The sequence below is a fragment of the Geotrypetes seraphini genome, chromosome 16 (assembly GCF_902459505.1).
Source record: "Geotrypetes seraphini chromosome 16, aGeoSer1.1, whole genome shotgun sequence".
NCBI classification, from domain to species: Eukaryota; Metazoa; Chordata; class Amphibia; order Gymnophiona; family Dermophiidae; genus Geotrypetes; species Geotrypetes seraphini.
The window spans coordinates 5,364,105-5,389,668 of NC_047099.1; the positions used below are offsets into that span (position 1 = coordinate 5,364,105).

Below are 25,564 nucleotides of genomic sequence, written 5' to 3' on the forward strand. Positions count from 1 at the left end.
GATCCTACACCGGTCTGGAGAGGCTATAAGAAAGTAAATTAGCAAGTAAGAACCTAATTTCTCCATACCTTATACTACCAGGTGCTGGTCAGTCTGTTGCCTCTATTCAGGAGAGAGAGAAACTTTTTGGCTGGTACTGATTTCTGTCAACCTCATTTTGGTGCATTATGGGACCTGCAGCCCTCATTGCAATAGATAGAATAATGGACTACAAATACTGCTTTGGGATGTAAGTTTAAAACCAGGATAAGCCACAAAGTCTCCCTTCTGGCATGGATAATTTGGCAGCTTTGCAGAAATATAAATACAGAATTTTTACAGAACTGTTTTTCACTGGGGGAGGTGATATTGGATGCTTATGGTGCTTGAATCATGTTAAGTGTCAAAATCTTGGGTAGAGGAATTAGGAGATAATCGAGGTGGGGTGGGGTGACAGAAGCCTGAAAGACTGATTCCCTCCTCCAGGACAGAAGACTATGATAAGTAGCAAGATGCCTGACCAGGAGGGATATCACCTAGGCAGAGAAGACACTACACCATTTTATTCCATATTAATACAAATTAAAACAAGCTAAATTATAATTTCCACCACCCGCCTCCCTATACTATGGTCCTAATTTGGTTTTCAGGGTTTCATAGGTGGATCCAGGTTCAGAAGTTCTCATGGGGTTTTAAGTTTATGCCAAGGCTAATGTCACTGAGCTCTTATCTGATCAAACGCAGAGAGTTCCCCAAAATTGTCATTTTCTATGATCATCCCAGGCTTCCACCTCCTTTACCATGTAATAAAATGCTATTTGGGGAGCAAGGCAGTAAGGTTTTTCCCACCCTTCATTGTCCTTGAGGTATCTTCTACATACTCCGACATCCCCATTGGATGGGAGGGGGCTCACACCCTTGAAGATCAAAATGCAGATGCCCAATCTCACTCTTCATCAAGTGGTAGTGACTCGTGCTGGGTCTCAGCTCTTCTGTACGGTGGGGCATATCTAGGGCTTCCCCCTTAGGCTAGAGCTCCCCAAAGACTGTTCATTCTGACCCCTCCTGAAGGAGGGTTTGGTAGGATGGGACAAAGGCGGGGTCAGATGGGAGGGTTAGGCGTAGACAGCAGTGGCATGTGGTCCTGACGTGGGCGGCAGTGCAGCAGTAGTGAGGGGCGGCAGTACAGTTCTCCGTCTCCCAGAGTTTCCGGAAGGGGCTTGCGTTTGCTCTCAGGCAGCAAAAGGATACTGAGAATGCAGAGGATTGCCATCGAGGTGAGCACCACATGCTGCAGGAAGTAGCCATGCCGGTCCTGTAGGTCCATAAGCGGAGAACTCAGCTTGCCCAGTGAGGCCAGAGCCAGGATCAGCCCCACACCCTCACCCCTAGGAAACGGTGGGGAGGGGAGGAGAGACCGACAGATACCATCCTTTATTATTTAACAGATTTCGATCCTGTATTATCTGTAAAAACCTAAACAAGTTACATTTGAAACATACAAAATGCAGTAACAAACTAAAAAGAAGACAACAGCATTCGTTTTTAAAATTGTAAATTGTTTTGATAATTAATGACAATATATTGGGAATAATGAACATTTGTTTAAATCACAGAACAGGCCCAGGAGAGGCTGTAAGCAGTGGCATAGCGAGGGTGAGAGCTCCCCCCCTCACCCTCCCTCCCTCCCCCTCCCCCCCGATTCCCCTTGCCATGTGCATCCCCACTTCCTGTCCCCCATACTTCTAGTTGTTCACCGCCAAGAGGAACAACTTCAACGTGCTCCTCGTGACCCTGGCGGCTCTCCCTCTGACATCACTTCCTATGGGTGGCACCCGGAAGAGACGTCAGCAGGAAAGCTGACGTGGTCACAAGGAACACATTGACGTTGTCGCTTGTGTGGTGAACTAGAGGCAAAGGGAAAGGGGGGTGCGCACATGGAGAGGAGTGTGTGTATGGCACGCCAGGAATAGCCTCTGGGATCTGTAGAAATAAAGGTCTCGCAGCAGAGAAGGCAGCATTCACCTAAAGCAGGGGTGTCGAAGTCGGTCCTCGAGGGCCGCAATCCAGTCGGGTTTTCAAGATTTCCCCAATGAATATGCATGAGATCTATGTGCATGCACTGCTTTCAATGCATATTCATTGGGGAAATTCTGAAAACCTGACTGGATTGCGGCCCTCGAGGACCGACTTCGACACCTGTGACCTAAAGTGAAAGAGACGACAGGGGATGACAATTTCAAAGAGATTCCACAAAGCCATCTAAATAGGGTTTATGGCGCTGAGCAGGACCCTCCCTTACTTATCATCTGATCTTTATCTGTAAATTGTTAACAACAAAACCTTGATTGAAGAAGATGAAGTTATAGCTTGCATTTAAGCCTGACTCAGAAGATAAGAATGCAAGAGTTGCTGTACTGGGTCTAGCCCAGTGACCCATTTCCAACAGAAGCCAGACTGGATTGCAAATTTCTGGTAGAGTGCCGAAAGGTAGCAAGATTCTATGCTAGTTAACCCCAAGGATAAGCAGTGGCTTTCCCTAGGCCTGGCTTAATATGGTTTATGGACTTTTCTTCCAGGAACAAAGCTAGTACAAAGCTTTTTTCAAACAGCTACATTAACTGCTGTTACCACATCCTCTGGCAATAAGTTCAAGAGCTTAGCTATATACATTAAGGGAAAATATTATTCTCTCCTATTTGTTTTAAATGTGTTACTATGTAACTTCATGGATCATCCCATGAAAGAGCAAATAATTGATTCACTTTTATTTGCTCCAGTCAAGTTCAAATAGACTATCATATCCCCCTCTGCTGTCTCTTCTCTAAACTGAAGAGCCTTTTCTCATTTTTTTCAGTGGCATAGCCATTTTGGAGCCTGAGCTCCCCCCCCCCCCCCAACTTTCTCTCAGGTTCCCTCCACAACTGGAGTAGATATCGAGTAGTAGACAGGGATGGTTAATCCCCATCAGCGGCCAAAATCTGCCACCCGACCTGCTCAAACAGGAAGAAATCAGTGGCCTCCTTTCTAGCTGCCAATATCAGCACTCATATAGAATTATACGTCTGGCTACACTTTTTGGGTGTGATTATCACACGAGTAAGCATCTCCCGCAGCCAGATTTTCCATTTTACTCTAGCAAATGGCTAATTATTAGCAGAACACATGCAACATGTGTGTGTGTTTGTGCTCAAGGAAGCCCTTCGGACTCTCACCTGATGACTGTAGGCGTCAGCTCTGCTGTGAAGATGATACTAAGAGAGGAAGCAGCATGGGAGGAGAACAGGCCCAGCACACAAAATATCAGAATTGCAGCCTCGTTCAAATCTGAGAAGACAAGACGTCACCTGTGAGGAAATTACATGTGTGTGTGTTGAGGGGAGGTGGTGGGTGTTGTTATACTGAGGGCTTCCAACTGTAGGATTTAACAAATAAACACTGATCAAATACTTCTAATGCTTAACAAAAATAGATGTTTATTGTTTAAACGGTGGAAACCAGTCCTTCCCCTAGAGTTGTCCCATCCCACCCACCACAGATTGGAAAATCCGGATGCATAGACCTGCCCAGTTCCATCCCTAGCCCCGCCCCCCGCAATTTGAGGAGGCTTTTCAAAACTCGGGCAAAGTGCCGGGTTCTGAAAAGCCGTCTGGGGAAATCCGGACGTCTGGTAACCCCTACCATGGAATCTCTACTCGGGCTTTGTGCTTTTCCTTGACCTGCGACTCCTGAGCTATAAAAATCTTTGCATTTGACTCGGCCAGAAAAAAGTACCTAAACAACAGGAACCCTGATAAGCAATAATTTTATAAGTAGGATTACAAGATGTCCGGGGAAAACTGGACACGTCCTTTTTTTTAAGACGACTGTTCGGGTTGTGGAAGGCCCTGAGCTCGGAGCTGTAGGGTCTCTTTGTCTGTGTGGACATCGACATGATGATGTCACGCATGCGCACATGCGTGTGACGTCATACTGTCAACATCTCTGCATGTACAGAGGCCCTACAGATGTGGCCCTGAGCTTGGGGAAGGAGACAGGTTCATGTGGGGGCGGAATGGGGTCAGGCTGAGGATGGAACAGGGCGGGGCCAGGGGTCCTCTGGTATCCCCATTTATAAGCCCTCACCAAACCCCTAATTAGCTGAAAAATAAACACTCACAATTGGCCAGCAGTCTAACCCAAGTACAGGTGTATATTTAGGTCCTTACACTCAATAAGCCCCAGCAAGATGAGGGAGGAGATCCCAGTCAGGGTCATAGACAGAAGCAGGACACCTCTGCGCCCAAAACGATCCACCGTCATGCAAAGAAAGATACACGCCAGCACTCCCGTGCCTGCAGACAACAGATAGGAGAAGTACAGCCCAGACCTGGTGCCCTGGATGTTCTTCCGGAAGGTTCCGTAGCAGTGATGGATCCCGTTAGAAATTAAGCTGGGGGGAGCAGCAAATTCAGGACACACACGGTTACTTTTGGTCATGCTAGAATATCAGTGGCCTTCACAATGAGTAATGTCAAGGGCCACCAAACAACTCCAGTTTATGTTGATCAGCTGACTCCATTTTTTTCACACTAATGCATTACAGGGCAATTCCTCCCCAGAAAAACTGAAATGAGTTCATAAATGGAATGTGCTTGAAAAGCAAACTACGAGTCCCAGCATGCAATGTGTCCACAGAAGCAACAGGACAAAACAGAACTGGCCCGGCTGCTCTCAAAGGCTTGGAGCTGGCTACTTGAGTCGTCTCATGCCCCCATGCTGTACAGAAAGTGATGTTTCAGTTTTAAGTCAAGCCTCTCCAACTTCTCTGCCCAGCCTGTCACAGTTACACATCATGGCCAACCCCTACATGCTTGTGGATACTCACGTGGTGAATCCCAAGATTACCAGGTTCTTCCAGATGTTTCGGCAGCTGAAGAGTTTAGCTGTGGAGGGTTGGGTAAAGTGGGAAGAGTGAAAAGTGTTCTCTATCTCTGTAAAGATGGAGGGAAAAGGCAGGGTTTAAAAAAACCAAATACATCCATAAAACATTAATTTAGAAATGCTATTTGGGCACAGCGACACAACAAAGAAATCACAGATAATGTGACTTTTTGAAGGAGACAGTAAAAGAGATGTTATAGGATGGTGGATTTCTGAGTATCCAAACGGTCTTGTGTCAGCAGTAGGACTGGAAGCTAGGGCTCGGGACCCCCATAGGCTCAAAACTCACTGTGCATTTAACGATCAATAGTAAACCAGTTTTAACCTGTTTAACATTGAAATATTTCAGCCATCAATGCCCAAAACGGCAAATTGTGGTCTTTTCATGGTTTGTAGCAGCCTCCAATAATCATATGTAAATAGATTACAATGAGCTCATTGGTATTAAAATTAGCACTCCGATCGATGCTCACACGATGGACAGAACAAAGCACTGGCCTTTAACGACCCAAATTTAGCGACAGGTCAGGAGGTGTTGGTCAGGTCTGGACTGTTAATTGCGTGTGGAAAGTCATAAAAATACTTTTTAATATATGGGTGTCTAAAGAACGCGTCTTGTGCATGTGTGTTAAAGGCATGTCTCGTGTGCGCTGGTTAAAGCTGCTGTGAGAATTCAAAAAGAAAAATCACCCAAGTCACAGCAAAGCCTGACTTTTCGTTTTTCCAGCTGCCGCTATTAGCCCAGAAAAATCACATTTACAACCAACCACAGCACGAACGATAAGGAAAAGTCATCGCTTTTGCGACACGAGCCCCTTTCGGCTATAAATGCACGCGACACATGTTATAATAAAGCACACCTATGATTGTGGCTCTCGCGTAAGTACGATATGATTTTTCTGGGGCAAATGCACGTTGTTGCATCTCGAGTTCATGAGCGCTATATATATATATTTTTTTCTGTTTCATTTTTGAATTTTGAATGAATTCCTTGACCTGCCCCATCTTTTGGGCTTAAGGGCATTCGGGTTTCCTACATACATTTTCTAGTTTTAATTGGTGATATTCTTTAGTGTTTCACATAGTTTACATTTAATTTTTAGATGAATTCCGTTTTTATTGGTGTGCTTAGTATATGTCCTTTCGGCCAGGAAAGGCAGGTCTCATTTTAATCTATTTTGAACAAATAAAATTGACTTTTAACCTAAAATAACCTTTTTTTTATGATAACACGGGCTTTTATATATGTTCTTATTTGTTTATATATTTCTTACATTTGTCTCCTCTGCATTAATTAGTTTTTCCACGCATTCATCATCATAGGGTACGTATGTTGTCCTACATTGTTCTTTTCTGGTTTTCTTCTTTCCCCTTTTTTACTTTTCTTTTCCTGTGTTGTTGTAAATTTATTTCACTATATAGCCTTTGCACATATATATTATATTTATGGTCATGGTATATGGTCACGTATTGAAAAGAATGGTCACCTATGGCTTTATTTCTCACCTTGTGTTCTGTATCGATTTGCACTGATTCACTCACTGTGTTGATACTTTTCAGTAGTCCCTCGCCCTTTTTTCTCATTCTTTTTTATGTTTTAAATTTAACCATCTCATTTTTTCTTTGCACCATTTCAATTTTCATCATTCTATTCTTTCTGCATGCCGCACACACTCTTTCATTCGCTTTACAGTTTACATATCACTCCATTGTAATTTATTATTCATCTTGTCGAAACGTGGACCGTGTTGGATCCTGCGCCATTAGCGGACTAGGTCCTTGTGATCTGCATGTGGATTATTTTATTGTATATTTGGAACTTTGCTTCTTTCATTAAAGTCCATTTCAGGATCGTCGTCATTCCACACTGTTTTCTTTGGGGCTTTTTTTGTAGTGGACAATATGCCAGCTGTCAATTTTCAGTAAAATAGGAGAAGGCAGAAAGTTGTATTGTTGCAGGGATAGTTTTTATGATTTTATTTGTGTCGGGAATTTTGTCCTCTTGTATTTTGGATGTCTCTTGTAATCTGCACAGAATTGTAGGATATGCGGAATATAAATTTTTAAATATTTTTATTTACAAATTTATATACCGCATAATACTATGCGGTTAACATATTGGTTACACACATGATATACTGATCATCCTTTAGTCGCATGGATATGAACAAACAATAGACAAACATCATATCAATAAAACATTCTGCAATATAATTATAAAAAGTTTAAAACCCAGATATTCGTTGGCATTATATTTTACAGGATGAACAAAATTAGCAACATTTCATAGGAAAGCATTAACAAAGAGCTGCATTTTCAACATTTTCTTAAAGTTGATCTTTCCAACACAGAATCGCAGTAGGCCTGGCATAGCGTTCCAAAGTTTGACACCCGCCACTGACATCATTGATGCTCCAATTAAGAACATAAGAAGTGCCTCTGCTGGGTCAGACCAGAGGTCCATCGTGCCCAGCAGTCCTCTCGCGCGGTGGCCCAACAGGTCCAGGACCTGTGTAGTAGTCCTCTGTCTATACCCCTCTATCCCCTTTTCCTTCAGAAAATTGTCCAATCCCTTCTTGAACCTTAATACCGTACTCTGTCCTATCACACCCTCTGGAGCGCATTCCAGGTGAAGAAAAACTTCCTAGCATTGGTTTTGAATCTGTCCCCTTTCAACTTTTCCGAATGGCCTCTCGTTCTTGTAGTTTTCAAAAGTTTGAAGAATCTGTCCCTCTCCACTCTCTCTATGCCCTTCATGATCTTGTAAGTCTCTATCATATCCCCTCTAATTCTCCTCTTCTCCAAGGAAAAGAGCCCCAGTTTTTCCAGTCTCTCAGTGTATGAAAGGTTTTTCATACCTTTTATCAAACGTGTCGCCCTCCTCTGAACCCTCTCAAGTTTTGCCATATCCTTCTTAAGGTACGACGACCAATATTGGACGCTGTATTCCAGTTGCGGATGCACCATCGCCCAATACAACGGCAGGATAACTTCTTTCGTTGTGGTTGTAATACCCTTCTTGATTATACCTAGCTTTCTATTCGCTCTCTTAGCGGCCCCTGTGCACTGTGCCGGTTTCATTGTCTTGTCCACTATTACCCCCAAGTCCCTTTCTTGGGTACTCTCAGTCAATAACATCCCTCCCATCGTATAGCTGTACCTTGGGTTTCTGCTTCCCACATGCAATACTTTACATTTCTCTACATTGAACTTCATCTGCCATCTCGTCGCCCACTCCCCTCGAAACTCAATTTCATAGTTTTTTCAGACCTTAGATTTCTTCTAGGAGGGTAAATTTCAAACAATTATTTTAGTACCCTTGGAGCAATATGGTACAACATTTGATGGATAATTGCAACTGTTTCAATGTAGGAGGTATGTGTGAGCTCCTAGGAATCCCTGTAAATAACTAAATAAATAAATTTTAACTGCAATTACAGAGCATCCGGGCCTGGTGTTTGCATACACATCCTCGGTAACATCTCTACTTTGCAAACACTGCTTCCTATTCCCGAGGGCACCCCCCTCCCTAGCAACTGTACCTGCAAAGACCTCTTCGACGTCACTTCTGTCTGGTATATTGTCAAACCTGTGGTGGCCCTTTCGCTCCACCAGGACCTTCAGCACCTTTTTAGCCTCAGCAACTCGCAGGGAGGCCAGAAGCCAACGTGGGGACTCCAGGAACAGGTCTGGGTAGCTGCAGAGGGATGTAAAGGACCCAGAGAGCGGGGGCACAGGGAGAAAAGCAGAATTAGTTCTGTGCATTTGTAAGCTAAAATGTGACAGCACTCAGGTGTTAGGGACGGAGAACTTCCAGCCTGCAAGCTGAAAAGGGATGCCAGAGTCCCAGACCCAAGATTCCTGGAGCCGATAATTTACAAAAACAGATAGAGAAGCAGCTGAGGCAGATTTTTAACTGTAGAAGTGCCACAAATTTGTTTATAATTTAAGGGAAAATCTAGTAGTCAAATTAATTTCATGTTCATTAAAAAAAAGACCCCTTTTCTGTGGGAGGCTTGTTGTCCCTCCCCTCCCATCCTGTGTGTCTGTCTTGGCTGCTTAGATTGTCAGCTCTTTCGAGAAGGGACCGTTTTCTTCTTTGTGACTCTGTGCAGCGCTGCGTGCGTCTGGTAGCGCTATAGACATAATGAATAGTAGTCGTAGCTCACACTGAGAAACACACAGTTATTTGGTATAAGGGAACTTTCAGCTCTGACAAATTTATAGGGTTACCATATGGCTCCAGAAAAAGGAGGACATCCGGGTTTTACTTGCATTGCTTCCATTAGTGATTTCTATTCTGCCATTACCTTGCGGTTCAAGGTGGATTACAAAAGACGATTTCTGGCAATTTCCAGGGGAGACAGAGAAGAGATCAGGTTGCTTTGGGGAAATAGGAAGGTGCTTGCGGTATTAAGTCGATTTCAGGAATTTTTTGAAAAGTAGAGTCTTTATTTCTTTTCTGAACGTTGCTATCAGTAGATTGGAGATCTGGTTGTCTAGTTTTGCTGCTTTTGTGGCTAAAACCCGGATGTCTCAATCCGTCCTCCTATTTCTGGAGCCATATGGTGATGGTGTGATGATACTGAGGTGCCTGATGAGTTGCTGTTCTTGGGCCCTCCTTGACAGCTTGTTACAATTAAAATATGATTGAGCTTTGATGGAGACTCCAGTAGATGGAACCTAAGCACACTACCGGCCCACAAAAAGGACCATTTATGGAGCATGTATGATTGGGCAGACTGGATGGACCATTCGGGCCTTTATCTGCCGTCATTTACTATGCTACTATGTAAAGGTAAAGCAGTAGGAAGAGTCACCTAACCTGTACAAGAGGAAGAGAGCAAAGGGGGCTGTGATCACCCCCTGCATCACCCGCCAGTCTTGACACCCCACGGCGATACCCAGCAAAAGGAACTGGCCCCCCAGTACAAAGAAATATCCCAACATGGTCGCAGTGAGACGCTGAGAGGGGTCACAGAGCTCCAGTCCTGGGAAGACAAAGAGACAACACAACAGGACTGAATTTGCACTCTGGCACTATTCCAATACTCCATGACAGAACAGCTGAGCCTCATTCAGAAGTCATAATGACACAAGATATCACCATGAGGCACTTCAAAGCCATAATGGGCTTTCCTGACCAAAACCACAGGTAGGAGACTTACGGAGGATATAGAGGGAGAGGAAGAGACCTGCCAGCAGAGACCCCAGAAGGAATCGTATCAAAATGAAGACGGCTGAAGAATTCGCAACAGCTCCCAGAATCCCACAGAGCAGTGCCGATACCAGAGACACTAGGAAGGTCCTACGCCTGCCCATCCTGTGAGAGAAAAACACACAGGGAGAACTGCAATTCAGCAGCCCTACAGGTAACCAGGATGCCCAAATTAGGCATTTTCTAGGTGAGTAATTCAGGCCCAATGCCTGTTCCAGTTTTGCTTAAATAACCAGGAGGGTATACTCTGGCCTAGGGTTACCATATGGCTCCAGAAAAAGGAGGACGGATTGAGACATCTGGGTTATATTTCCACCAAAAGCAATGGAAGTAAGTAGGACACATCTGGGTTTTACTTCTATTGGAACCAATGGCAGTAAAACCCGGATGTCTCAATCCATTCTCTTTTGTTCTGGAGCCATATGACAACAATGCAGATCCATGGTGTCACAATATTGCAAAAAGATTTTGCCATTAACATCAAGTTTCATCATGCTTTACTACCACAATTTAAACACCTCTGTGGCAGTGATATTTTCTTTGTGAAGGCGGTGCGGTCAGTGCTTGGAGGGGGAGGGGGAGGTGGGTGGCAACTTCAAAAGTCAATGTGCATCCCCACAGGTTGTTAATACCTCTGTAGAGATGTGATGAAATTTCCAGAATCGCTGTTAACACGCGTTACTGTAATCCGTGCTAATCTGTGCTCCCCCCCGTCCCTTCCTGCTGTTAATATAAAATTTCAATTAGGCACACGAATTAGGCATTCAGGATTTTTAAATGCACGTTAAATCTACCTATCAATATAAATAGATGGAAGTGGGTAAATAAATAGCAGTAAATATATCATAAAATTGCTCCACTTGTTAGGCTTTTTCTTCCGTTGGAATAATACGCTCGGCCTAACAAGTGGAACAATTTTATGATATTTATTGTTGTTAAATCTACCTGATCTAAGTGGGCAGCTTCTCAGAGCCTTAAGCTGACATGAAAGAACTGTATGAGAAAATCTCCCCCCCCCCCCAATAAAACTACTATGAAATGATTTTATAGCAGCATTCATTCTATGGGGCGGAGGAGGTCTGTCGTCAATAGGACCCTGTGAAGAATGGGAAAGAGGTGTCGAAACCAAATGACCTTCAAACAGTGAAAAAGTGGTATAGATCAGTGTTCTTCAACCACCGGTCCATGGACCAGTGCCGGTCCACAGAAATTTCCTGCCGGTCCACAGGGCCAGCACGTGCATCAGGCCCAAAACAGTGTTCTTCAACCGCCGGTCCACGGTGCGATCGATGCGGCATTATCTTTGAGCCAGCTCCCTCTTCCTAACTGATTCAGTGCACAAAGCCAAGGGCAGGGGCTCTTACGGGCATCCTGCGCCTGAACTGGATGCCTTCTCTCTGACGTTGCAACGTCAGAGGGAAGGCTTCCAGATGAGGCACGGGACGTGCAAGGTGCAATTAGTACTATTATGGGGGCGGGGTCTGGGGTGGAGATTGAGTAGAGTTGGGCGGGGTCTGGCCCATGACTTAGCCAGTGTTCTTCAACTGCCAGTCCACGGTGCGATCGATGTGGCGTTATTTTCGAGCCAGCTCCCTTTTCCTAACTGATTCAGTGCACAAAGCCACGGGCAGGGGCTCCTACGGGCATCCTGTGCCTGAACCGGAAGCCTTCTCTCTGACGTTGCAACGTCAGAGGGAAGGCTTCCAGATGAGGCACGGGACGTGCAAGGTGCAATTAGTACTATTATGGGGGCGGGGTCTGGGGTGGAGATTGAGTAGAGTTGGGCGGGGTCTGGCCCATGACTTAGCCAGTGTTCTTCAACTGCCGGTCCACGGTGCGATCGATGCGGCGTTATTTTCGAGCCAGCTCCCTTTTCCTAACTGATTCAGTGCACAAAGCCACGGGCAGGGGCTCCTACGGGCATCCTGTGCCTGAACCGGAAGCCTTCTCTCTGACGTTGCAACGTCAGAGGGAAGGCTTCCAGATGAGGCACGGGACGTACAAGGTGCAATTAGTACTATTATGGGGGCGGGGTCTGGGATGGAGATTGGATAGAGATGATTGGGGTCTGGCCCATGACTTAGCCCATTGTTCTTCAACCGCCGGTCCACAGACAGATGCTGGTCCACAGAATAATTCTTTTATTTCTGCCGGTCCATAGGTGTAAAAAGGTTGAAAAACAATGGTATAGATGACAAGTCTTTGTTCACAGGGATAATTAATAAGGAGGACTTGACACGGCCATGTTTCGACAAGGAAGCCTAAACCTTGTGAATAAAGACTTTTCATCTACATGACTTTACCACTGTTTGGAGGTCATTTGGTTTCTATACCTCATTTTGATTGACATTTTACTGTATTTCGCCATGAGGATTCTTCTCCTGATTTTACTATGAAGAATGGTACAGAAACCGGATAAAACCTCTACAACCCCAACGCTACAGATATCCCGTGCTCACTGAAACTGCCCCAGTAAGGGGTACAGAGCAGATCAGCATACAATTAAGAATATTCAAATTATGGTGTCACCTCAGTAATAAAGCCCTGCAAAAATCACAGCAAAACCTGCCACACTGTAATAACACTAACTGCCAAGACTCACACAGCTACAACCCAACCTAAGAAAAGGCTAACCCTCTCATTCTAGAAAGTCAAGTATCCAAATTTGCAACTAGAATGCCATTTGGACATGCAAGTTATAGAATTAGGTCAATTGCATGCGTAGACAATACCATGAAACCTTCCGCCCAATGTGTGGCAGCAACCAAAAAGCAAACAGGATGCTAGGAAAGGGATGGTTAATAAGACTAAGAATGTTATAAGTCCCCTGTATCGCTCCATGGTGCGACCTCACCTGAAGTATTGCGTTCATTTCTGGTCTCCTTATCTCGAGAAAGATATAGCGGCACTAGAAAAGGTTCAAAGAAGAGCAACCAAGATGATAACTGGGATGGAACTCCTCTCGTTTGAGCAAAAACTCTTCATCTCGGAAAAGAGATGGCTGAGGGGAGATATGATTGAAGTCTACAATATCCTAAGTTGTGTAGAACGGGTACAAGTGGATCGATTTTTCACTCTGTCAAAAGTGGACACTCGATGACGTTACAGGGAAATACTTTTAAAACCAATAGGAGGAAATTTTTTTCCACTCGGAGAATAGTTAAGCTCTGGAACACATTGCCAGAGATTGCGTAGCTGGTTTTAAGAAAGTTTTGGACAATTTCCTGGAGGAAGTCTGTTATTGAGAAAGACATGGGGGAAGCAACTGCTTTCTCTGGATTGGCAGCATGGACTGTTGCTACTCCTTGGGTTTTGACCAGGTACTAGTGACCTGGATTGGCCACTGTGAGAATGGGCTACTGGGCTTGATGGACCATTGGTCTGACCCAGGAAGGCTATTCTTATATTGAAGGAACTAAGGCCAGTACTGGGCAGACTTACATGGTCTGTGTCCCGTATATGGCCATTCAGTTGAGGACAGTCAGGGGAGGACTTTGATGGCTGGGATGGTTAAGATGGTCTGGAGTGAGCTTTGATGGAGACTCCAGTAGATGGAACCTAAGCACACTACTGGGCAGGGCTGTGGGTTTCTGACCCAGAAATATCTAAGAAAAAGGAACATTTAAACTAAATAATGAATTTCTGGAGCATTTATGGTTGGGCAGACTGGATGGACCACTCAGGTCTTTATCTGTCATCATTAACTATGTTACTTATGATCATATGTAACTTAATAATGAACAAACAAACACAGCGGAGATGACCATAGGTGCAGAATAATTTTTTATTAAAATGCTGTCAATATGACGTGACATGGCTGTGTTTCGGCCTCTTGGCCTGCATCAGGAATCCTATAAAATTCTATCAGGGTCCAATTTGTCGGAATATGCTGCCTTTGTAATTCAGGCAAGCTGCAAGCGTTTTACAATTTAGGAAGATGTTCAAAACCGTACTGTTTGAACGGACATTGGCGACATGAGTGGGAGTACTTAGCCATCTATTTGTTTGGTGTCAGGGTTCTTAATGCAGTACAGTGATTTGATTTTCAGTTTTCATTATGATTTTTAGTGATTTTGTTGAAAGTTTTTACTTTTTCAGTGTAGGAAAGAGTTTAGTGACATTGTAAAGTAAGCCACACATTATGGCTGTCAATGATGGTACTACATAAATAGATTCAGATTTCCTAGACTGGGAACTGGCGACCAGATCATTGACGATGTTTATTTTTCCTTAGTTGCTGAAGTTTTGTTGATATTCATGAATATATGTTATTTAATTGTAACAAATAAGATAAATAATTTTTTTTAAAAAAGCACATATGGCCAAACAGATTAATAGCTACGAACCACGTTTATGAAGCAATATCCCCACCCCTATTGTTCTCTCCCTTTTAATTGATTTTATCTCGATTCACTTTACTTCTCTTTACCCATGGACCCCTTTGTTACCATGTGTCTTTGTCTGATAGTTTTGACTATGAATGCCTCCCTTTTTTTTAATTTTTAAAATTTAGTATTGTAAACCATCTAGGTAACCATTGAGATATCAAGTATGAAATAAACTTGGAAACTCATTTGATACGGTACACTGATAGAACTTTATAAGACTCCTGATGCAGGCCAAGGGGCCGAAACACGGCCATGTCAAGTCGTACTGACAGCATTTTAATAAAAGATTATTCTGCGCCCATGGGCTTCTCCGCTGTGTTTGTTTGTTCATAATTAAGTAACACATGCAACCAACTTCATTCAATAACTTGCATGTCCAAATTGGAATTTTAGTTGCAAATTTGGATACACTACTTTCTAGAATTAGAGGGGCACTGACTATAGGACTCTCTCAGTGTGGCCAGAAAAACTGTGTCTAAGCCCGGGGAAAGAGGAGAAACGGCAGATAGAACATTACAATCAGTGGAATCCTGACCCAAGTTAGAAGCAAGTGCTTTTCCTCCTGTACTGTATAAGATTCAAAGAGAGAGAAAATTAAAAACTTCCCAGAAAAGAATAAGCAAGAAAACGGTGTCTAATCCTGGGGACTCTGTGGAATTACTCTTCTCTGTTTTAGTATTTTAAAAAATTTTTGGCAACACATATATACAGTGTCAGTCTGAGAAAGTTTCTGACTCTGGAGAAGGCATGCAAGACAGAGTAGATAGGGAGGGAGCCAAGAACCAATAAGGAAGGCAGATTGTCAGGGAGAAGCAGAATTAGATGGCAGATGGGAGCGTCCTACCTGTCTGAAGCATAACCCAGCAGGAGATATCCAACGAGAAAACCAAGGATGAAACAGACTTCCTCCACAGGCACTTCCCAGTATTGGCTGCAGACCAGATCCCACTGCAGAGACAAGCCCAGGACATTAATGCCAGCTTTCTGTCAGCGGGAGACCCAGCAGAGCATGAAGCAAGATCAAGGGCTGTGGAGAAGGGGGAAGAGGGAATGGGGCAAGCTCTAAGGTTTGGTGGTGGTGGTGGTGGTGGGTGCTAACGGTGGGGGTGGGGCTACAGGAGGTGGTAGAGAGTGCTGGCTGTGGGGAATAATTGGGGAATTCTTTCTTTGGAGGAGCTGAAGAGAATGGTGAGGGGGGTGCTGGCTGTGGGAGAGAGAGAGCTGTAGGGAATAATGGAGGAGGTGAAGGGAATGGTGAGGGAATGCTGGCTATGTGTGTGTGGGGGGGGCTGTAGGGAATAGTAGAAGAGTGCTGGCTGGGGGAGAGCTATAGAGAGTAGTGGGGGAGTGATAGCTTTTTGGAGAACTGTTGAGAATGGTGGAGTGATGGCTGTCAGTGAGGCAATTGTAGAGAATAGGGGGGAGAGTGCTGTCTATGTGTGTGGGGGGAGTTCTGGTTGAGGGGGAGCTGTAGGGAATAATGGGAGAAGTGGTGGCTTTTGGGAGAGCTGTAGAGAATGCTGGGGGACTGCTGGCTGCGAGGAGGGAGTTGTCGAGAATGGTGGAGGAATGCCAGTTCTTGCAAAGTTGTGTTGGGGGGGGAAGGCTCTTGTACCTCAGTGACCATGTTCTTCCTCAGCCCCTGGTGCTCACTGTACTCCCAGCCTCCCCTGCAGGGCTCCGTCTCTCTTCGGGACTCGTTGTCACGGTAACGGTAGCGCTGGCATTGACTGTGGACCATTCTGCCCTCAGCATTTCTCTCCAGCGGGATGCTGACATTCAGCAGTCTCTCCCCCGAGAGATTTTGTAGGGCCAAGGGCAGGCCCTTGGCGTCCACGTGGCAGTGATGGGCCGGAGTCAATGTGATGAAGACATCTGAGAAGAGTGCTAAGGCCACAAAAACATTGGGCAGCCAGCTGAGGACCAGCTGTAGGCGCTGAGCTGGCCCCAAGCCCCCAATCCTGGCCACCAAGTTCTCAAAGGAGACAGACTCCCTGCTCAGCTGCAGCATGCTGGGACTGGACAAGTCTCTCTGCAGGGACCCCAGCTCTGCTTCCCTCTCACCCCCCTCCATTGCGGTGGTGCAGGTGGTCCCAGGAGGTGTGAAGACCTTGAAGCCTCTGAAAGAAAACCGAGAATGTGGAACATGTAAAAAGCACAAGGGACCCATGGGATGCCAAAGAGAGAAAATTGAAGCTTGCGACAGGACATCCCACCCAACAGTCCATAAGAGACACCCTGCACCAGAAACAAATTCCTATGTGTGTCCCTTTATTTCACCCATCTGCCAACACTCTACCTGCCTCTGCTTCTCTGCCTCATTCTTGCCTGTGCTGCTGTCCAATTGTTCCTTTCTCTCTGGCTCTCTTCTCTCTGTGCCTCTCTCTTTTTCTATGGATCTTCCCTTGACTCTCTCTGTCTCTTTCTTTCTTTCTGTGTATTTCTCTGAGATGTCTCTGGCTCTCTCATGCACTTCTGTGACAAGAGCTGGGTTGGATACAAATAACCATTACAAGCACATCTGAGGGTTGATATTATTTGCCTCTCCATCTATATATAGAAAATATATACACAAACACATGTACATGCAGAGAAAGAGAGAGAGGGGGGGGAGAGAGACACACACAGAAAGAGAGAGAGAGACACACACACATAAAGAAAAAGAGAGAGAGAACGACACACACGGAGAAAAAGAAAGAGACACACACACATACAGAAAAAAGAGAGAGGGAAAGATAGACACACACAGAAAAGAAGACAGAGACACAGAGAGAGAGAGAGAGAGAGACTCAGGCTCTGAGCAGCTTTGTCCCTCAAAAATAGCCTAATGGGAAACTCAAGGTTCTCCGCCAGAAAGAGGGGGCCACAACTTCTTCACTCACCTGCCCTCTTCAGCCCTGGGGCAGCACAGGAGGCCCCGGTGAGGAGGCAGCAGCTGGGCCCAGGGCCCTTCCATCAGGGAAGAGGAACTGGAGTGCGGTAGGAAGCAGGGTACCAGACTTCAGAGCTGGTGGAAGATCGCCGGCCCCCCATTACAAAGAGATCTAGCCAGCCATAGCCTGAGAGGTGCATCCGGGAAGCTGCCGATACTCAAGCTTATTGTTTGACCTGTAGAGAAAGGATCTGAGGGGAAAAAAAAGCAGGGAGGAGACAGAGGAGGAGACTCTGTGGCATCGATGGACGCAAGCACTGCAACAGGAACCACTTCAGTATTCACACCCAGCACTTATGTATCACTAACCGGCAGGACTCACACAAAAGCTACATACCAGCAGAATCCCTCACCTCAAATATACAGAACACATACAGACCCTTTACTCAGTACAGAATGAGAAACTACCCACTAGCAGAATTCCTGACCCGAGTCACACACGTGGAACACGGACAGACCCTCACCCAATAATAAAGGTAAAACCACACACAAGCAGAATTCCTGACTTAGGTCACACATGTAGGACACGGACAGATCCTCACCCGATACAGAAGCTACATACCAGTAAAATCCCTCATCTCAAATATTCAGAACACATACAGACCCTTTACTCAATACAGAATACACACAAGCAGAATTCCTGACCCGAGTCACACACGTAGAACACGGACAGACCCAATACAGAATAATCTGATGGAGAACCACAATTAGAAATGTCCTAATTCTACTCTGCCACTGCTGTCGGGAGAGTTTTTGTACACATGGAGGGGATTCTGCTCCATTCTGTACCTTTATAGGTTAACGATTTATTCCAGGCCAAATTCCCATATGAGAGGACTTGTTGCTGCTAATTAGCCCCGAATGTATGTTTTTATTACACAAAAGGTTCAGGGATATATTTTTTATTCCAGTTTATTTTATAAACAATTTAAAACTTGCAGATTTATTTAAGGTGAGGTATGAATTCCCTATGAGGAAAGACTAAAGGGGCTCAGGGGCGATATGATACATGTCCATAAAATATTGAATGGAGTGGAAAGGGTAGATGTGAATCACTTCTTTACTCTTTCCAAAAATATTAGGACTAAAGGGCAGGCAATGAAAGTACGAAATAATAGATTTAAAACAAACCCCACAATATTTCTTTATTCACCATATGGTCTTTTATCTGCCTTCATTTTTCTATGAGTAATTAAATTCTGGAATTCATTGCCAATGCAGTAAAAATAGTTAGCTTTGCAGGGTTTAAAAAAGGGGTTGATACTTTCCTAAAAGCAAAGTCCGTAAGCCATTATTTCTAGGATAAGTAGCATAAAATCTGTTTTATTTCTTGGGCTCTTGCCCCAGTATAACAACTCTTATGTTCTTATGTAGTGTTGGAGCTTGTTTTTTTTTTTAATGGGATGGGGGAAATTATATTGTGCCTCTTTTCCTAAATTCCCCACTGATGTTCTCTCGCACATTCTCTGGAATAGAGGAGACCTTGAGTGGATTGCCTGCATACAGCTGGCATTTAATCTCTGCGTCATTCATTTTAGCCCTGGAGCAGGAAATTTCTCTGCTTCTACTAAGGGGTAAGAAGTCGGAGAGCAGGAAGGAGATGGCTCTCTGTGCCAGACTCCTCCTGAAACTGTCTGTCAAAAGGGAAGCCCCACCTCCATTCCATCCCTCCTATATTCCAGCCTTCCTGTTCCGGATCTTTTCTCATCCCTGCTCTGTGCTTTCCTTCCTGTTCCGTGTCTTTTATTCATTTCCTGTCCCATATCTTTCCTCATCGTTCCATCCCCAACCCAGTCATTTTCCCCGGTTCCATATATTTTCTCATTCCTTTATCCCTGCTCCATTCCAGCTTTCCTGTTCTATATCTTTCCTCATCCCAGCTTCAGCTTTCTTCTGTTTCATGTTTTTTCATCCCTCCCTCCTCCATTCCTTCCTTCCTGTTTCAGGTCTTTTCTCATCCCTCTTCCCCTCCTGTGTGGCTCATAACTTCCCTCACCTCAGTCCACTCTCCTTCTCTCTCTGTCACTTCACTGTGGTCTTTTCCTGCCTCTCTGATGCTATCTTTTCCTGCTCTCCATTTTCCCCCCCTTCTTCCTGCTTGAAGTTCTTTTTTTTTTTTCCTCCCGTTTGTTCTTTAGTGTCCAGTCAAAGAGATTGGACTCTAGAAGCAGAAAATAACATGAGACAAGGAGTCCACATGCAAAGTCAAAGAGATACCATATACACTTGTAAATATTAAGATGAGAAACGGAGATGGCATCCAACTTTCTCCAGGTTAAGGGTAGAGTTCATTTCTGTTGTTTGGACATGACAAAGGGGAAAGTTTGGTGCTGTAGTTACAGCTACAGACTCAGCACCCTGAGGTTGTGGGTTCAAATCCACACTACTTCTTGTGATTTTGGGCAAGTCACTTATAGACAGGGAAAAATGATTAATTACCTAACTAAATTCATGTAAACCACTCTGAGCTCCCTTGGGAGAACAGTTTAGAAAATTAAATAAATGCTTTGGTTTGTGATTGAAAATCCACCTCCCAAAAAATCAGAATCCTGTTCCTATCTACATGGGACAGACAAAGAGGCAGAAGAACACCTCACCTTGGGGTATAGACTGTCAAACAGATAAGGCAAGGGAGGTATCTTTTCAACCAATGATATAATCTTTATTGAGAAAATAATGGTCCCAAAAGGGACCATTATTTTCTCAATAAAGATTACAGTATATCATTGGTTGAAAAGACACCTCCGTTGCCTTTTCTGTTTCCCGATCTATGTGGGAGCCATTCTGGAACTCATTAATTCCTGCGGCTCGCAGTCAATTGCTTAATGTGTAACTTTCCAATCTCTTAGTTCGATTAAGATATCTATTGATGGGGGAGGGAATCTTGGATCAACAGGATTGTTTGTTAACAGACAATAATGCTCTTTTTCTTTACTATTGTCTGCATTACACTTAACTGTTTCAAAATAAAGTATTAAAAAATCTGAATCCTGAGCGGAGTAGAACAAGTAAACCTGAATCAATTGTTTGAGTAGGAGGCACTCTGTGACGTTACATGGTGATATTTTTGGATGAAAATATCTTTTCACTTAACAAATAGTTAAGCTGGAGAACTGGTAAAGCATTAAAAAATGGTTTGGACATGCTCTTAAGAGTTAAAATTCATAAACTGCTTATAAGACAGGCATGGGGAAACAACTATTTATCCTTGGGGTTCGTAGCTTGGATTCTCCAAGGACAAGCAGTTATATTGTCTCACGTATGGGTGACATCATACCGGGTTCTGTGGATGACATCACCCATGTGAATATAGGGTCTGCTGTCCTCAGAGAAACCCTGCTACAGGTAACTAACTTTACTATCTTGCTATTCTTTGGGATTTTGCTATTTTTTTGGATACTATCAGGTACTTGTGACCTGGATTGGCAGGAGTCTGGGCTCAATGGTCATCAGTCGGCCCCAGTATGACTAGTTTTATGTTCTTAACAAGATTTTATGAAGACGATTTTATAAAAATGTTTGTGTGTGTAATGCGCTTTTCCTGTATGTGAATTCAAGTTAGCATGGGACAGGCATATGGGATCTCGTAGGGAGAAGAGAAGATAGTGAATGATGTGGAAGGGCGGACTGGATGGGCCATTCGGCTTTAATCTGACATCAAGTTTCTATATAATTGTGTGGGGTATATATGAGTATAAAGCAGTGGGGAATTACACGCCAGTAAGTCTAACTTCTGTGGTAAGCCAATTAATGGAAACACTTTTAAAACAGAGAATGATGAAGTTTCTGGAATCCTGTGGATTACAGGACCAGAGGCAACATGGATTCACCAGACAAATCGGATCAATTTCTTTGCTTGGGTGACCAGAGAACTGGATAGAGGGAGTGCGCTAGATGTGGTGTATTTAGATTTTAGCAACGCTACACAGATGTCTAATAAACAAACTGAGTGCCCTCAGGATGGGCCACAAAGTGACAGGCTGGGTCAAGAACTGGTTGAGTGAAAGATGAGGAAAGGAATGTTACCAGTGGTGCGCCTCAAGGTTCGGTTCTTAGGCCTGTTCTTTTTAACATTTTTATAAGCGATATTGATGAAGGGATGCCAGGTAAGATTTGCCTCTTTGCGGATGATACCAAAATCCGCAATAGAGTAGACACCCCGGATGGTGTGAATAACATGAAGAAAGACCTAGCAAAGCTTGAATGGTCTGAAATGTGGCAGCTAAAACTTAATGGTACAAAATGCAAGGCCATGCATTTGGGCTGCAAAAACCCAAAGGAACTACAGTTTAGGGCAGTGGTCTCAAGCTGGCGGCCCGGGGGCCACATGCGGCCCACCAGGTACTATTTTGAGGCCCTCAGTATGTTTATCATAATCACACAAGAAAAATAAAACAATTTCTTGATCAGATGTCTCTTTAGCTATAAATGACAATATTATTATTAAGACTTAGTCAAAAGGAAAGGTTTATAAACTAGAGTTTTATCTCATTTCTTTAATAAGACATTAACTATTTTTTTCTGAGGCCCTCCAAGTTCCTAAAAATCCAAAATGTGGCCCTGCAAAGGGTTGGAGTCCACTGGTTTAGGGGGTGAAGAACTTTTGTGCATAACACAAGAGCGGGACTTGGGTGGGATTGTATGGGATGATCTTAAGGTGGCCAAACAGGTTGAAAAGGTGACGGCGACAGCTAAAAGGATACTTCGGTGCATAGGGAGAGATATGGCCAGTAGGAAAAAGGAGGTATTAGAAACAGAGAAACATGCTGGCAGATAAAGGCCAAATGGCCCATCTAGTCTGCCCATCCGCAGTAACCATTATCTCTTTCTCTCTACGAGAGATCCCATGTGCCTATCCCAGGTCCTCTTGAATTCAATAGAAACATGATGGCAGATAAAGGCCAAATGGCCCATCTAGTCTGCCCATCCGCAGTAACCATTATCTCTTTCTCTCTATGAGAGATCCCATGTGCCTATCCCAGGCCCTCTTGAATTCAATAGAAACATGATGGCAGATAAAGGCCAAATGGCCCATCTAGTCTGCCCATCCGCAGTAACCATTATCTCTTTCTCTCTGCGAGAGATCCCACATGCCTATCCCAGGCCCTCTTGAATTCAGACACAGTCTCTGTATTGATGTCGCTGTATAAGACTCTGGTGAGACCTCATTTAGAAAATTGTGTACAGCTCTGGAGATATAAACAGGACGGAGTCGGTCCAGAGAAAGGCAACTAAAATGGCCAGTGGTCTTCGTCATAAGATATGGGGACAGACATAAAAGATCTCAATATATATATTTTAGAGGAAAAGTGGGATATATGATAAAAATGTTTAAATACCTATATTAGCTTAACCGCAAAAACCGTAAGGACTCAGTGGCCAATAAAGTCCAACCTAAATATCAAAAAAGAAAAAGAATTGGCTCACAATAAGAATTCTCCCAGAAGGAAAAGATTGAAAGGAAAAAGTAAGATTGAAAATTAAATTAAATTTAATAATATTAAGCAGGCCTCTAATACATAAGCCCTTTGTACAATGGACATCAGTATGAGCCGTTCAGGTGGCACGCAGAGTGTATTTAGGGCTCAGGCAGTAACTTACTGATGACTAGCATCAACCAGACAGAGGTCTAGATAAGGACTGCCTCATACATCATGTTGTCCTTTTTTTTTTTTAAATACCTATATGACATAAATGCATGAGGCAAATCTCTTTCATTTGAATGGAAGCTCCAGAATGAGAGGGCATAGGATAAAGTTAAAAGGTGCCCATGGCTCAGGAGTAATCTAAGGAAATACTTTTTTACAGAAAGGGTGGTAGATGCATAGAATAGTCTCCCAGTAGAGATGGTGGAGAGAAAGGATGTCTGACTTCAAGAAAACGTGGGACAGGCATGTGGCATCTCTTACGGAGAGGAGATAGTGGATGCTATGGATGGACAGACTGGATGACAAAAACCTATAGATCTATGCAGGTAACAAAATCAGAGAAACTGTAGAATCCCAGTGAAATACATAAATCATAGAACCAAAAATGAGAAAATCATAACATCAACTGTCATCCCACCTCAAGGAACCCTTGAAATTATTAAGTCTTCAATAACTTTCTAAAGTGCAAAGAAGAAAAAGAAGTGAACAGTAGCCCGCCTTGAACCACAAGGTAATGGCAGAATAGAAATCCCTAATGTAAAGCACAAAGCTCTGGTAAGAAATTAGGGCTAGATTCACAATCGTGTACCGATCGGTTTGCGACCCCTTTACTATCAAATTTCCATCTGGCCTGATTCACTTACCTCTCCTGCGATCCGCTTCGAATCCGTGCATGCAAATGAGGCAAAACGCATGCAAATTGGACAGCGACCCGATTCACTACACCAAATTTCCTATCTGACTGGGCTAGCCGATCACCTGAAGAAGCGACTGCTGGGGACCAGTCGAAAACGTCTTTCCGACTGGAAGCCCTGCAATCTCTCCTGCCTGCTCGCCCCGAATGCTGCCCTGCTCAGCCCTGCTTCTTATCTCCTGCTGCTCGTCTTTCCGATGCTCTTCTCCTGCCTGCCCCGAACTGCCATGATTTCCTGCCTGCCTGGACTCTCCCACCCTTCCCCGCAGTGCAAGCCCATGATTTTAATCCGCAAGCTCTAAGTGGGTTAAAACCACAGGCTCCATTTATCTTTTTATTATTAGTGAGGGCGTAGTTGCTCCTCAGCTTCCAGAACCCCAAAGAGTAGCAACATTCCATGATACTGATTCAGGGCAAGCAGTGGCTTCCCCCATGTCTTTCTCAATAAGACTATAGACTTTTCCTCCAGGAACTTGTCCAAACTTTTCTCAAAACCAGCTACGCTCTTCTAGAGAATGACACGGTGACAAAATTTATCACCGTCCCCGTCCCCGCGGATAACCGCGGGAAATAATCCCATGTCATTTTCTAGTGTCTATTTCAACCTCAGTCCTTCTACACCGACATTCTTCAAAGCAAAGCTTGCGGGTGGTTGTGCCCAATTATACTCTGATTCTTCCCTCTCTCCTTAAAGAATGACATGAAGATGGTTTCCCGCGAAGATGGTTTCCCGCGGGGATGGAATCGGTGAATGAATTTTTGTCACAGTGTCATTCTCTACGCTATTCGCTCTTACCACAACCTCCAGAAACACGGTCCCGAGCTTAAACTAGACGGAGTAATGCATGTTTGTAAACCTGCCCAGTGCACACTTCTACTCCTCTGGAGTACAGGTACATTGACGTGTGTAAATTTGTGCACTAGGGCTGTTTTGGGCGACTTTCAAAAGGCACGTATGCCTTTATAAAACAGGTGTTTTTTGGACTTTCAAGTAGGCACCATCTTCTATAATTGCCCCTCAGTGGCCGATGCTTGGGACATGGGGTTATAATTGTGTCGGTCTGACTCCTGTACAGGCGAGTCCCCTCGATTTCTGCAACTACAAAATGCGGTGATTTTTTTTTTCCTGCTCAATGTTATCCCCCCTCTTGCTGGAAGTAAGTACCCCATAAAACCAAAAGAATAGACACACGCCAAGACTAAGAGACAGACAGACAAAATAAGAAAGAGAGAATACCAAGAGACACACATAGAAAAGATAGACAGATAGAAAGGAAAACACACAGAGAGAACAGGAAATGGACAGACAGATAGAAAAAAAAGGGAAGACAAAGACGCTGAGAGACTCAGACAGACGTAGAGGAGAGAGACACACATTGAGAGGCTGAGAGGGAGAGCAAGAGACACAGAGAACAGGAAATGGACAGACAGATAGAAAAAAAGAGAAGACAAAGACACTGAGAGACTCAGACAGACGTAAAGGAGAGAGACACACATTGAGAGACTGAGAGGGAGACCAAGAGACACAGAGAACAGGAAATGGAGAGATAGAAAAAAAGGGAAGACAAAGACACTGAGAGACTCAGACAGACGTAGAGGAGAGAGACGCACATTGAGAGGCCGAGAGGGAGACCAAGAGACACAGAGAACAGAAGACAGAGGCACATATGCACATAAAGACCAAAAGACACACACTATATAAAGGGTGAGACAGCAAGAGAAACGCAGAGGGACAATCCCAGATTTTCAAGCAGTGCTATATAAATGATTAGTAACAGAATG

At 44.2% G+C, this 25,564-nt stretch overlaps 1 protein-coding gene across 1 annotated transcript; it reads right to left on the minus strand.

Annotated features, from left to right (window-relative positions):
* Nucleotides 1–522: 522 nt before the first annotated feature.
* Nucleotides 523–17,650, minus strand: SLC22A17 (solute carrier family 22 member 17). The gene is made up of 10 exons (XM_033924276.1): nt 17,391–17,650; nt 16,124–16,628; nt 15,353–15,456; nt 10,071–10,225; nt 9,728–9,893; nt 8,445–8,599; nt 4,847–4,952; nt 4,188–4,411; nt 3,195–3,306; nt 523–1,367 (listed from the first exon to the last, which is right to left on the minus strand). The coding sequence occupies exons 1-10, from the start codon at nt 17,462–17,464 to the stop codon at nt 1,082–1,084; spliced, it is 1,887 nt and encodes a 628-aa protein (XP_033780167.1). The 5' UTR covers nt 17,465–17,650; the 3' UTR covers nt 523–1,081.
* Between the last annotated feature and the right edge of the window lie 7,914 nt (nt 17,651–25,564).

Bases quoted from the DNA above. Each gene is read 5' to 3' on its own strand.
- SLC22A17 (XM_033924276.1), bottom strand. From the start codon at position 17,464: ATGGAAGGGCCCTGGGCCCAGCTGCTGCCTCCTCACCGGGGCCTCCTG. The intron at 4,953-8,444 runs GTACAGTTGCTA...CCATCTTTACAG, and splicing joins CGTCGAAGAGGTCTTTGCAG to AGATAGAGAACACTTTTCAC. The intron at 4,412-4,846 runs GTGAGTATCCAC...TGCTCCCCCCAG, and splicing joins GTAATCTTGGGATTCACCAC to CTTAATTTCTAACGGGATCC.